General features: G+C 39.1%; 1 protein-coding gene across 4 annotated transcripts in view; it reads left to right on the top strand.

Annotated features, from left to right (window-relative positions):
* Positions 1-14,278, top strand: part of DOCK10 (dedicator of cytokinesis 10) — a 279,809-nt gene that overhangs the window by 197,436 nt on the left and 68,095 nt on the right. For all 4 annotated transcript variants that reach the window (XM_023222406.1, XM_023222396.2, XM_026454862.1 and 1 more), the window contains exons 20-26: positions 2,568-2,691; positions 2,882-3,003; positions 3,372-3,458; positions 6,302-6,394; positions 8,131-8,249; positions 10,080-10,149; positions 13,635-13,748. In XM_023222406.1, coding sequence (XP_023078174.1) covers positions 2,568-2,691; positions 2,882-3,003; positions 3,372-3,458; positions 6,302-6,394; positions 8,131-8,249; positions 10,080-10,149; positions 13,635-13,748 — 729 coding nt within the window. The remainder of the gene's footprint in view (positions 1-2,567; positions 2,692-2,881; positions 3,004-3,371; positions 3,459-6,301; positions 6,395-8,130; positions 8,250-10,079; positions 10,150-13,634; positions 13,749-14,278) is intronic.

The raw sequence follows: 14,278 nt of genomic DNA, 5'->3' as shown, positions 1-14,278 counted from the left end.
AACATTCAGGACATCTAGCGGATGATGTCTTTCTGCCTCCCACACTGTGCACAGTAATCATTTAAAAACTAATTAAAGGAACACCAATGAAACACCTGCCTAACATTATTTCACTCTTCCATGTGCATTTAGTGCTCCTTAATTTTTTCCCCCACCAATTCAGGACAGAAAGTGAAAAACAGTTAAGGGAAAACCATGATCACATTACAGAATATTTACTGTTATCAGTTGACCAAAGGGTCAATCGGTTGACAAAGCCCATCTGGAAGATGCTTTTTCTGTAGATACATGATTTTTTAAAAAAATTAATATTCTTACTGTTCTTAACTGTTTTAATCTTTCTATTCTCATGTGTTTCCTGGAAGCCTCATGAAAGCCATGAGCTTTTTCACATGAGAATATGTATAATTCTGGGAACTACTCAGTTGCTGAGATTGAGCTGCCTGCAGCTTACCGGAGTTCCAATGCAAAATGATCATCCCAAGATGTGGGTTCTTGTCCTGGAAGATCCTCTTACTGACCACACCACCTTTGCAGTAACTCAGAGCCCCCTAACATGTGCAGCCCTGGTTCCTAACACTGCGCCATGCTACTTCACAAGGCTACTGGGGAAAATGAAATGATGACCTACGTGGCAGAGCTTTGAAAACTCAAAAGCACGATAAAATGTAGACAATTAGTTGAAAACATTTCCTTCCAGAAATAGGGAGAATGCCCTTCATTCAGTATATTGTTTACCTAGATCCATTTTTATTTTGTTTTCATTCGAAAGCATTATTTGTATAGCTACAGCATGGCCACTTCCCAAAATGTCTCATTAGCTGTCACAGTAACACAGATATGTTTGTTAGTTTTAAAAAAGAGATCAATTCCATGCCGAAGCTGCATCATTTACTATACCATATTACTCAACAATGTGCACATGAGTTGCCTAGGGATCCTACGAAAGGGCAGATTCCAATTGAGTGTGTCTAGGTCAGTGTCTGAGACTCCAGCCTGGGCAATAAAGTAAGACATCTGTCTCTACAACAAGAACAACAACAAAAATCAAAAAGTTAGCCAGAGGTCATGGCCAGCTGCAGTGGCTCACGCTTGTAATCAATCCCAGCACTTTGGGAGCCCGAGGCGGGTGGATCACAAGGTCAAGAGATTGAGACCATCCTGGCCAATATGGTGAAGCCCCATCTCTACCAAAAATACAAAAATTAGCTGGGTGTGGTGGCGTGCGCCTGTAGTCCCAGCTATTCACGAGGCTGAGGCAGGAGAATCTCTTGAACCCAGGAGGCAGAGGTTGCAGTGAGCTGAGATCATGCCTCTGCACTCTAGCCTGGTGACAGAGCAAGACTCCATCTCAAAAAAAAAAAAAAAAAAAAAAAAAAAGCCAGAAGTCAAAGCTGCAGTGAGCTGTGTTCGTACCACTGCACTCTAGTCTGGGCAACAAATGCGAGACCCTGTCTCCAAAATGAAAAAAAACTTCTGTATTTCTAATGAACTTCCAAGTGATGCTTATGCAACTGGTCCCCAAGCACACTTTGGGAGGCACGGAGTTACTGTTTATTGATGTCCCTTAATGACAGTAACTCGATGTGTGTCTTATCTATATTCTGCAGTTACATCTGTGTGTGTGTTTATGCATATGTATGTGCATGTATTTAATCCATACCCTAGTAGCGTAAATTATCTAATGAGAAACACTAGGTATTCTAAATTATCATCATCCATCACAATAAAGAAGTAAAAATATCAACATGTGAATAAATCACTGCTAGCAAAAATAATAATTATTGAGCATTAAATCACTACATCCAGCACTGTTAAACATGGACCTAGATTTCAGTTAAAGAATTTTTACCCATGGTGTAGTCACTCATGCCTGTAATCCCAGCACTTTGGGAGAACAAGGAGGGTGGATCATTTGAAGTCAGGAGTTTGAGACCAGCCTGGCCAACATAGTGAAACCCCATCTCTACTAAAATTACAAAAATTAGCTTGGCATGGTAGCACGTGCCTGTAATCCCAGCTACTAGGGAGACTAAGGCAGGAGAATTGCTTGAACCCAGGAGGCAGAGGTTGCAGTGAGCCTAGATTGTGCCACTGTACTCCAGCCTGGGTGACAGAGTAAGACAGTCTCAAAAAAATAAAATTAAATTAAATAGAATTTTTTTAAAAAATATATATATATATTTTTTTGTTTTTGAGACGGAGTCTCGCTCTGTCACCCAGGCTGGAGTGCAGTGGCGCGATCTCAGCTCACTGCAAGCTCCGCCTCCTGGGTTTATGCCATTCTCCTGCCTCAGCCTCCCGAGTAGCTGGGACTACAGGCACCTGCCACCTTGCCCGGCTAGTTTTTTGTATTTTTTAGTAGAGACGGGGTTTCACTGTGTTAGCCAGGATAGTCTTGATCTTCTGACCTCATGATCCGCCCATCTCAGCCTCCCAAAGTGCTGGGATTACAGGCTTGAGCTACCATGCCCGGCCAATAATTTTTAACAAGCTATGCTTTGTCTTGCTCTGATATTGGGCAAATGATTTTAATCTCAATCCAACTATGGTTTCTTTCCTTGCAGGTGAAAATTGAGCTACCAACACAACTCCATGAAAAACACCATATTTTGTTTTCTTTTTATCACGTCACCTGTGACATCAATGCAAAAGCTAATGCCAAAAAGAAGGAGGCTCTGGAAACATCAGGTACTGCCAGGAAGAAATCTAAGGCAGAGTCACATGTCTTCTGTTTGAATTGGTTTGGAGAGTATCTTCAAAGCTCTGATTTATGCAATTATTTTTCATGAAGTTGAATATTCGTAAATAATAAATAGCGTTATTGTGACTTCTTACCGTGGAGGTTTGTACTCAGAATTTTTGTTATTCTTTTGCACAGTTGGATATGCTTGGCTTCCTCTGATGAAACACGATCAGATAGCTTCTCAAGAGTACAACATCCCAATAGCAACAAGTCTGCCTCCTAATTATTTAAGCTTTCAAGATTCTGCAAGCGGAAAGGTACTGAATAATGTATAATTTAAGATTTTAAAAAAGCACACCAGCTTAATGGCATAAGATTATCTTCTTTCTCTGCTATTTAAATTAAGATCATAGTGTATACGTCCCTTGTAGCTATGAATCAAGTGTACCTATGCCACATCTCTTGTTTAGCTTATGGCCACTGGAAATGATCTGTTAAAAATGATCCCCATATTATATTGGTCTCATCTACCAATAGTGCTAAGTGTATTTGCATCTTTTATTTTATCCTCTATGGTGACATAAGATTAATGGATCAGAACAGCACATTAACATAAACTAAACAATCTATTTATTTTCTTTCTCTCAAATTGTCACAGTGACCGTAAACAAACTTTATTTTGCAGCATGGTGGGAGTGACATCAAATGGGTTGATGGTGGCAAACCACTTTTCAAAGTATCGACATTTGTTTTATCAACAGTAAATACTCAGGTGAGTATATTGACCTGAAACAGTAGCATTTTCTCTAACTCACAGCATCATGAGGTAAGTCCTCTATTTCCAGGATGAGACTAATCATTTCATGGAGTGTCAGAAAGCCAGGTGTTTGAATACTACAAAGGAAGAATGTTAAGGGCATAATCTGATGCCTCCCTCAAGATAGAATGTCCTAATCCCTTAAGCCCACATACCATAGAACTTCAGACCAAAATACCAGAAGTGTATTTAATAGGATCACACTGCCCTTGGAATATGGTTTGCTTCCACTGACAACACTCATGTATTAAAAGTGTTAAATGTTAAAAATAAAGGCCAGGCGCGGTGGCTCATGCCTGTAATCCTAGCACTTTGGGAGGCCGAGGCGGGCAGATTACCTGAGTTCAGGAGTTCAAGACCAGCCTGACCAACATGGAGAAACCCTGCCTCTACTAAAAATACAAAATTAGTCGGGCATGGTGATGCATGCCAGCTACTCCGGAGGCTGAGGCAGGAGAATCGCTTGAACTCGGGAGGCGGAGGTTGCATTGAGCTGAGATCGTGCCATCGCACTCCAGCCTGGGCAACAAGAGCAAGACTCCATCTCAAAAATAACAAATAAATAAATAAACAAACAAACAAACAAACACACACACACTTCAGATCCCCAATGCCTTCCCAGGGCTCACCTCATGGGAAGGCCATGAGGTTGGCAGAACTGCATTTGAGAACCACCCCACCTAATTTCTGGCTCCATGACCCTGGGCAAGTCACTTTACTTCCGATATCCTTATTTCCTCAACAAGAAATGGTTATCAACAGAGTCTCTGCTACCTAAGGTTGTAGCAAATGTGATCCAAAGGAGAAATATTTCAAAATGTGATCAAAATGAGAAATATATCATGAACTGCAAAAGTCAATACATGTATAATTATTACCATTATTAAATGACCACAAACTCATTCCTTCCGTGGCAAAGCAGCTTATTTTACCACAATGTGAGTTTTCCGGCAACAGATATAAACTATACATTATTACAAGTACATAAAATATGTATTTCTCCTTTCTTAGGTTTAATGTGTATCTGCTTTTCATTTTTTGCTTCATGCTGCTTTATCTACAAGCCACACTTGATCCATAAGAAAAATGAAATAATCGAGGCATCATATATACGTTGGACCAAAATTTCTCTCGGCAACCTCTGAGGCTTCAAGTCCCATTGACTTCTTATCCCTAGCCCTGAACCCACAACTATATAAACCCATCTTTTCTCTGATGCCATCAACCCTGGTCAAGTTCCACAAAATGCTCAATCTCCACCAAACCCTATATTTTCATATATCTCTGCAGCTCCTCAGTTTCTCTGTCTCATGCTTCCAGCTGCTTTCTCCAAATAGCTGGTCTCTAACTCACCACAACACACCCTCTCTCTGCCTTGACTTTCATCATCCACATGCTGGCAGCATTTACCTTAGGTTTTCAAACACCCAAGGCCCTGCAGCCAAACAACATCCACCTAGTTCCCGGAAGACCCAGTGATCCCTTTGACATCCAGCCCCTCTTCAGTGGGGAAGGGAAGCTCTCCCACTCACCCTCCCTGACTATTATGAACCATATCATGGGGGGCGGACACCCTACGTGATATGGGGAGCAATTGTACTCCCCTTTCCTGCCACCCCCCACCGCCCCGCCAGCTATTACGAACCATATTGCAGGGGGTGGACACTCCCCTTCCCCTTGCTCTGGTTGGTTCCTACCCATCCTTCAGATCTTAGCTCAATTGTCACTTTCTCTAAGAAGCCTTCCCTGTTCCGTGACCCAACAGACAAAGCTGGGCCATCTTGTCACTCATCCAGATGGCACCTGCTTTGTGTTTGAAGCACTCATCAAATGGGATTACATAGGTGTGTGTGGAAGTAGTGGTGTCGTGCTGGCCTCCCCGCCTTAATGGAAGGTACACAGAGGAAGGGGTTGGGCCTTCCTTGCCCTCTGCTCTGTCCTCCCTCGGTGCCTGCTAAGAGCCTGGCATGCAGTCAGCTTTCCATAAATAATGAGCAAACAGACGAATCAATGAAGTGATACTTAAAAGGAAAACAGTTGTCTCTAGTCAAAAAAGAGCTACATTTCGAAAACAGAAAATAGCGCGTGCGCACACGCACACACATAGTGACCTGAGGGAAATGAGGGAAACTCAAGCTACAGATGCCTTTCTGGAATCATAGAAAGCCGGAGAAACATTCAGAGTGTGTCCTCACACAAGGTCTTTATCTCACTGCCTGACTGTGTAGCTCCCACCCTCAGGGCAGAATTTGAGAGAATTTTTCAGGTACCACCTTCTTCAGGAAATAAAGTCCAAGTGTTATATAGTCAGTTTTATCCTAAGATATGAGTTGTGGACTTCTAATCTGGGGCTAATTCAGGCATTCTAAGCCTGAAAATATGCCCCATGGATATTCAAGAGTACGCATTGTCATGTGTGTCAAGCATGGTATGGAAGAAATTGGTAGAAGTCTATGGAAGAAGCGGGAGTGGGAAGATAAATGAGGAAAATTTTTCTAAACACAAAAAGCACAACCAAGGGAAGTAATTCTCCAGCCATTGTCATGTGGTTGAACAGGACAACAAAACCTCTTAGAATGAAATAGAAGAGTGGGCTTTGTAGTTTATGCAGAGCCTTTACTAGGCCAGCAATGTCCATATCAAAGCTTTGTTCCTCCAACTCCTTAATAAAGTATTTGCATTTCAAGGCATCAATCCTACAGAAGTGCTTACCTCACATCACAGTGGTTTGTGTTTGTAACACAGTTTACGTGTCATCAGAAATAAACTTTTTTTTTTTTTTTTTTTTGCTGTTGTAGGATCCACATGTGAATGCATTTTTCCAAGAGTGCCAAAAAAGAGAGAAAGATATGTCTCAGTCACCTACCTCAAATTTCGTCCGCTCTTGTAAGGTAACATGACATGCAAGCAGTTTCAGTGATCTCCAGGGTAAAAATATGCAAAGGAGACATTTACATTTTCCACTGATTGGCAAACTGGGAGATGATTATTACTCAAAATTTTTTAATACCTTATCAATTCAGAGAATAAATGATTTTATTTCATAATTTCTAAATCGTTTCTGTTTCTTGACTTAAAAGACAGGCAAAAATCAGTTTTTTCCAAAATAAAAATAATTGAAAATCAGAATCAATTTATTTTAAATTAGTTATTAAATCAAGAGTCCTTGCAACATTACCATCATGCCTATATTCCATACTAATTGCAATAAAGAATAAAGCCAGATAAAGGTGGGCTACAGTGCTCATATTCAAGTTCTGAGAAGAATGCCAGAACATACTTTATTTTTTCTAATGTATTCATTTTTTAATTAACAAAGAAAAATTATATACCTTTATTGTATACAGTATGATGTTTGGAAATATGTATACATTATGTAACAGCTTCATTGAATTAATTACTGTATTTATTATATCACATTCTTATAATTTTTATGGTTATAACACTTAATATCCACTCTTTTAGAGATTTTCAAGAGTATAGCCCATTTTTATTAACTATAGTCACCATGTTGTGCAATATTCCTCCTATATATCTAACTGAAATTTTGTATCCTTTGATCAACATCTCCCCAGCACTCCTCTCCCTAGACCCTGGTAACCACCATTCCACTCTCTACTTCCATGAATTCAACTTTTTTAGATCCCACGTATAAATGAGATCGTGTGGTATTTGTCTTTCTGTGCCTGGCTCATTTCACTTAGCATAATACACTCCAAGTTCCTTCATGTTGTTGCAAATGACCAAGTTTCCTTCCTTTTTAAGGCTCTATAGTATTCCATTATGTTTATGTACCATGTTTTCTTTACCCATTTCATCTGTTGATGGACACTTGAATTGATTCTATATCTTGGCTGCTGTGAATCGTGCTGCAATAAAGATGGGAACCTAGACATCTTCAGCATACTGATCTCATTTCCTTTGGATATACATCCAGTAGTGGGATTGCTAGATTATATGGCAGTGCTATTTTTAATTTTTTGAGGAAACTTCATATTGTTTTCCATAGTGGCTCTTCTGATTTACATTCCTACCAGCAGTGTGCAAAAGTGTTCCTTCTCCTCCACATCCTCGCCAATAATTATTATCTTTCACCTTTTTTGATAACAGCCATTTTAACAGATATGAGGTGATATCACACTGTGGTTTTAATTTGCATTTCTCCAGTGATTAATGATGTTCAACATTTTTTATATATCTGTTGGCCATTTGTACGTCTTCTTTTGAGAAATCTCTATTTGGGTCCCTTGCCCACTTTTTCATTGGGTTATTTGTTTTCTTACTATTGAGTTGTTTGAGTTCCTTCTATATTTTGAATGTTAACCCTTTCTAAGATGTATGGTTTGCAAATGTTTTCCTGAATTCAATGGAGTAAAGTTGTGTCTTTACTCCACCGAGTGTTTCCTTGGCTGTGCTGAAACCTTTTAGTTTGATATAGTGCCATTTGTCTGTTTTCACTTTGCTGCCTGAGCTTTGAGGGTCATATCTAAAAAATCATTGCCCAGTCTAATGTCATGAAGTTTTTCTCCTTATGTTTTCTTCTCACAGCTTTATAGTTTCAGGTCTTGAATCTACAACATGCTTCAAATTTAATTGATATCCTTTTTATTCTGCCAATTTACTACAGAACTTATTGAATGTGGAAAAGATTCATGCAATCATGAGTTTTCTGCCTATAATTTTGAATCAGCTCTTCAAAGTTCTGGTACAGAATGAGGAAGATGAAATAACTACAACTGTCACCAGGTATCCATAACACAACCTTAAGAGAAGAGACTTTATAATCTGTAGTTACACAAACTCTTAATTATAACTAAACAGTCATCTACTGTTGTGTGTTTACATTTCATTTGAACACATCTCTGATTTAAGCATTTTCCACTCTTGACTCCTTACCTTCTAATACCTTATTATTAGTAGTAAAGTGTTAGACCTCTTTGATTTTTAAATTAAACTTTTTATTTTGAGATTCATATGCAATTCTAAAACATAATTCAGTTTCCCATGTGCCGTTTACCTAGTTTTCCCCACTGGCAACATCTTCCATACTGGTGTAGAATCATATGGTATAAATTTTTGAAATTGGCTTTTTCACGAAACATAATTCTCCGGAAATTCATCCAGATCATTGCATCTATCAGTAGTTCACTCCTTTTCATTGTAGAGTAGTATTCCATGATGTGGATGCACCACGTATGTTTAATTATTCACCTGCTGAAGGACATCTGGAGTGTCTCCAGTTTAGGGCTGTTATGAATAAAAGTGCTATGAACATTCACGTACAGGTTTTGTGTAAACATAAGTCTTCGTTTCTCTGAAGTAAATGCCCAGAGTGTAATTGCTGGGAGACAAGGTGGTTGCATGTTTGATATGTAAGAAAGTGCCTGTTCTCCAGAATGGCTGTGTCATTTTGCATTCCCACAAGAACCTTTTTTAAAAATATTAAATTTTTAAACTGTTCTCACTTTAAATTTGGCTATACTGAATTCTTCCAACATCTCTAATCTGGCCAATGCCTTCACAAATCACAGTTTCTTCTTTATAGAGATAGTGTTTTGAATTAATTATTAAATTTATATTTGTGCTGTTCATTTTTAGAAAAAACTTAGTCATAGCATTCTGGGGAAAAAAATGTTACTTTTGGCATTGAAATATTTCCAGTATCTTTCTAACTCACAGGCCTGTTACTGACCTCTTTCTGAATGAGGTTTTTAGCCTAGTTTTTAAAGCAGAGCCTGAAATTCTGGACAATTTAAATATCTCTAATGGCTCCACAACCATCCAGTTCTAGACCCACATTAAAAGTCCCCAACTGTGTCTTCAACTCATGCTCTTTTCAGCATGTGAATGTGTGTCTGTGTTGGCAAGACTCCTAAATATTGCAGCAGATAGATCTGTTGAAACTTCTGAGATACTCCTGAGCACCATAGCCGTGGAGTTACAGTGTTAATGTGAAAAAAGAAAAAAAAAAGCCAAAAAAAAGAAAAAAAGCCATGGAGCTATAGTAGTGTTAATGTGAAAAAAGATCCACCTGTACCATCATTGCTACTGGAAACCCCAACCCATCTACGGGAAAAACAAAGCAAAACAAACCAACTGCATCTTAACCTAATTACTTCTTCCAAAAGCATATATACTGCCCATAGGATGGAAGGCAAGCCCTTTTCAAATGAAATATGATTATTAATTTGAAGTTAAAAGTCTAAAATTTTAATTAGGCACTAAAAGTAATCCCTTTTGCAAAAAGATAATGTCAAAAATGCACAGACCATAATTAGCACATTCAACTTGGACAAAAAGTCTCCATTGTGATATTACAACAGTACTTATATCTTTGTGTTTCAAAGTTTCAAAGTTGGAAATGGCTCATTGATGGAAATGGTCATCGATGCTATAGATATTAAATGCCCAGTATTGGATATGGGGGTGAGAAGGGCAAGGAAGGGGTCAGAGATTGGTTCATTCATTCACCCAGTAACTATTAAATACCCAATTTATGAAGCACTGTAATGACAAACTAAAGCGGGATTTTCCTGCCCTCTCCAGAAAGGCCACTGATCAGCTTTGCTTTTCCAGGGTTCTGACCGACATTGTGGCCAAGTGCCATGACGAACAGCTGGATCCTTCTGTCCAGTCATATATTAAGGTATGAAATGCCTCTTGGAGATTGCTCATATCCCTTGTGCCGTGTGGCTTGTCTCATTTCCTGTCTGCAGTAAGTGGGAAGTTTTCTCCCTTTAACTGAGTGGCGCCCATCACAGTAATATCAGGAATTCCCCTTAGCTACTTAGAATTCCATCTCTTTGCATTAATGGGCGAGGTGAATTTTTAAATGTATAAGTGATGTGTACCTGTGCAAATAAATAATTAAATGGGGAGAGAGAGGAAAGAAAAAGATAGAGAAGACTCAAGTGCCGTGCTTTTGAAGTCAACATTACAAGTAAATGAGATTCCTGTGTTAATTTAAGGAAGACTTTCCTATTGGTTTGTTGAATGCTCTGTGTTTCCTCTGTAATGCTTTCTTAGCTCTTTCTATTGTTTTCTCAGGCATTATTTCATTTTCCCAGTTACTGTATATTTGTACCTGCTTCTGGTATGTTAAGTCCTTTATCTTCTGGCATGAACCACTTGCCCATTCCATCAGTGTGCACTGCTTCTTCCAGTGTCCTATGTCAAGTGTTCACTCAGAGATGCTTCTATTCTCATTTCCAGTTGGCCTGTGGATTAATGCCAGTGAACTTGTGATGATGTTTGCATTTTCGTAGTTCCCACCTAAATGTCATCCTCTTTAATGAAAAGAAAGAATCCATCCAGAAATACAGAAGAGTATCTTAAATTACTTTATAATACATAGAGGACCTAAATCTCTAATTTTTTTTCCTAGGCATAGATTAAATCTTTTTGAGACATAGCTTTTTCATCAAAAAACTATATTCTCTTAATATGTATGCACAGACAGATACTCACATATTCAAAATGTCTAGAAACTTGTTTTTTAAAAAATTTGACTGGGTGTGGTGGCTCACACCTGTAATCCCAGCATATTGGGAGGCCGAGGTGGGCAGAACACGAGGTCAGGAGATTGAAACCATCCTGGCTAACACAGTGAAACCCCATCTCTACTAAAAATACAAAAAAATTAGCTAGGCATGGTCGTGGGTGCCTATAGTCCCAGTTACTCGGGAGGCTGAGGCAGGAGAATGGCGTGAACCCAGGAGGCAGAGCTTGCAGTGAGCCGAGATCGCACCACTGCGCTCCAGCCCGGGCAACAGAGCGAGACTCCATCTCAAAAAAAAAAAAAAAATCCTCACTCCCATAAAAGGAAGTAACCAGAAATTGCATTCTGGAGAGAACCCCTCTAAGATACCATCTGGAAGGAAATTTTTTTCGTTAACAATTTTTATATCCATATGTTTTCTATCTGTCAGAAATGTTGGTTGTCTTCCCAAATACCAAAGCATGAGTGTGTGCCCTTTTTAAACATAGGCTACATGCCGAAAATACTTATTTCACAATAATTTCTCTATGGTATAATTTTACCCAGTAAGATCCACATCTCAGTTGCAAAAAGCCAGTTCCACCTACACATGCCTTTTTAGTTTGTTCTCTAAGGTAGGGTCATAGCTTAGTTTTATAGAGTATTGATGAATTTACCATTCAACAGAATCACCTCAAGAGGTTTCACCCTCTCAATGCTTACCCCAATGTTTCATTTCAATCCTTAAAGGGACTGAGAGAGAAAGAGAAAAAAAGTTCTTGATCCATCTTATACACAGGCATCTCCATTTCAACACATATTATTTTCCTCATGTCAGTGAAATCATTGAAAATTACTTTAAGAATTCTCCTGTGTTGTGACTATTTTTGTGACTACCAAGGCTAGCTCTTTGTGAGTACCTCAAATCTCAGACTCTCTACCGATGATGCTCCTGGAGAGATGCATTAGAAATGCACCCGGGTGTGGCCCTTATTTTTAACCAGGATATCTGAAATACCCAACAGGACCATCTCACTTTATAATACAGGAGATTATCTACTGAGCTTGCTTTAAGTGATTTAAATCCAAAAATACACCTATGTGGAATTTTAGGCTGATAACAATTTTATAATAAATTTTAACATATGTAAAACAAATACCTCCTAATAAATATAATCAACTCGCATTTTACTCTGGAAAGAACACTAAGCTGGCAAGTAAGAGACTAGATTCTAGTCAACTCTAGACTGGAGCAGTCAGCCTCTCTGAACCTCAGTTTTCTCCTCTGTGATGTAAGATGAAATGACCAAAGGAACATTCAGCTCTATCATTCTGTGATTGGACTCAGTGCATGCTTGAATGTCCTCGAAAGATGTGACATTCAATGCAATTTGTATTTATTCAGAAGTTATCTAAACACCATTTCAAGTTCAGTGGTGCTAAATGCTGCTAACTCACTTCATCTACAATATTCAAAATGCACACATACGCCATGTCTTTTTCAAAGATGCGTGGCTAAAGCCAGTCTAATTAAATGCCATGGTTAACAGTGATTTGTAGCACTGACGGGTTATAGTCAAAATTTTAAAATAACATTTCAGTGCCAGTTTAAATGCCCTTCAGGCTAAATAACTGTGCATGGCATGAGCTCTTTGATGACATTACTCTCATCTGAGGTATAATCCATGAGAGGGAAAAATTGTATTACTCTTGATTTTATCTAGTTTCATGCATCCATTAACTTCATCTTTCTGCTTTGAGATGAGCTTGGAGAAGTCAAATCCCACCAAGACAAGTTAGGTTGCCAATGTGCTACAAAGTTTAAAGAAACAGTTACAGATCCAAAAGCTAATGTGCCTCTGTGTTAAGTCATTCATTCTCTTTCCTGCCTTCACTCTCAATTATAGTGAAATCTGAATTGTGAAAATTATGAAGAAATGTCCTTCCATGAGGCAAACCCAACTCATAAGTGAAATACTACAATTCAGTAATAAGCATTTTATATTTGAACTTTATGTATGTGCATAAATTGATACTGATATTCTTAAGAGATGAAGAAATACTGAAAACTAGCCATTACATGCACTCAGTGGTGCATGCCAAAACCAATCTTCTGAGGAAAAAAAATAAGTATGCAGCATTTGTTATCTTACTGATGGCCAATGTTCATGAACGCCTTGATAGATGTGTCTAAGCATGGGATGATAGACCCTGGGCTTGTGGGGAGCTCACCTACTGGCCTCTGGAAGGCACCAGCTTCCCCACTTGGCTATTTGAGTGGGTGCTCTACCCTTTCAGGATGAAGAATTGCTACCATGCCACCTGTTACCAATGGAGGAAGGAGAAGGGGAATGTGTCCTAAGTAGGTGGGTCAAAGCCCTCCATGTTTCCTTGAATGTGTTAAATGGCTCTCCGGCTCTTTCTCTTGATTTCTACAGAGTTTCAAGGAGAGCTTAGGTGAGCAAGGCCCGACCTCTGCAAAGCCCTAAATAGGAACAGGTGTGTCCTGCTCTTATCATTGGGCCTGCATTTATTTCATGGCAAAATCTGGCATGAGCAGATAATTTTGAGATATGAGTTATTCACATGACATAGTTTTTGAAGCTTCATTTTTCAAAGTACTTAACTTTATTCACTTTTTGGATTTTCTTCAGTTCGTGTTCAAGACCAGGGCATGCAAGGAGAGGACTGTACATGAGGAACTGGCTAAAAATGTGACTGGTCTTTTGAAATCAAATGACTCAACAACAGTAAAGCATGTCCTAAAGGTAAGAATTTAAAGATGGTCCTTTAATGTGAGTACTAGGCATGGATCACGCTTATCCCTGGAAAATGATAGGAGTCATTGATGTAGACTGTTTCTCTTGCAGTTTCCAGCATTAAGATTCATATTGAAACTTAGCATATAAAGATACTAAGCAAAAGAGATCTATATCAAGACAACATACAAAAAAGTAGAATGGGCCGGGTGCGGTGACTCACCCTTGTAATCCCAGTACTTTGGGAGGCCGAGATGGGCAGATCACCTGAGGTGAGGAGTTCAAGACCAGCCTGGCCAACACGGTGAAACCCCATCTCTACTAAAATTACAAAAACAAAATTAGCCAGGAGTGGTGGTGCGCGTCTGTAATCCCAGCTACTCAGGAGGTCGAGGCAGGGGAATCGCTTGAACCCGGGAGGCAGAGGTTGTAGTGAGCCGAGATCATGCCATTGCACTGCAGCCTGGGCAACAAGACCAGATAGATAGATAGATAGATAGATAGATAGATAGATAGATAGATAGATAGATAGATAGATA

This window comes from Piliocolobus tephrosceles, chromosome 11 (genome assembly GCF_002776525.5).
Source record: "Piliocolobus tephrosceles isolate RC106 chromosome 11, ASM277652v3, whole genome shotgun sequence".
Lineage (NCBI taxonomy): Eukaryota > Metazoa > Chordata > Mammalia > Primates > Cercopithecidae > Piliocolobus > Piliocolobus tephrosceles.
Note: the sequence above shows the minus strand (reverse complement) of the source record. Positions and strands in the feature narration are given on the sequence as shown.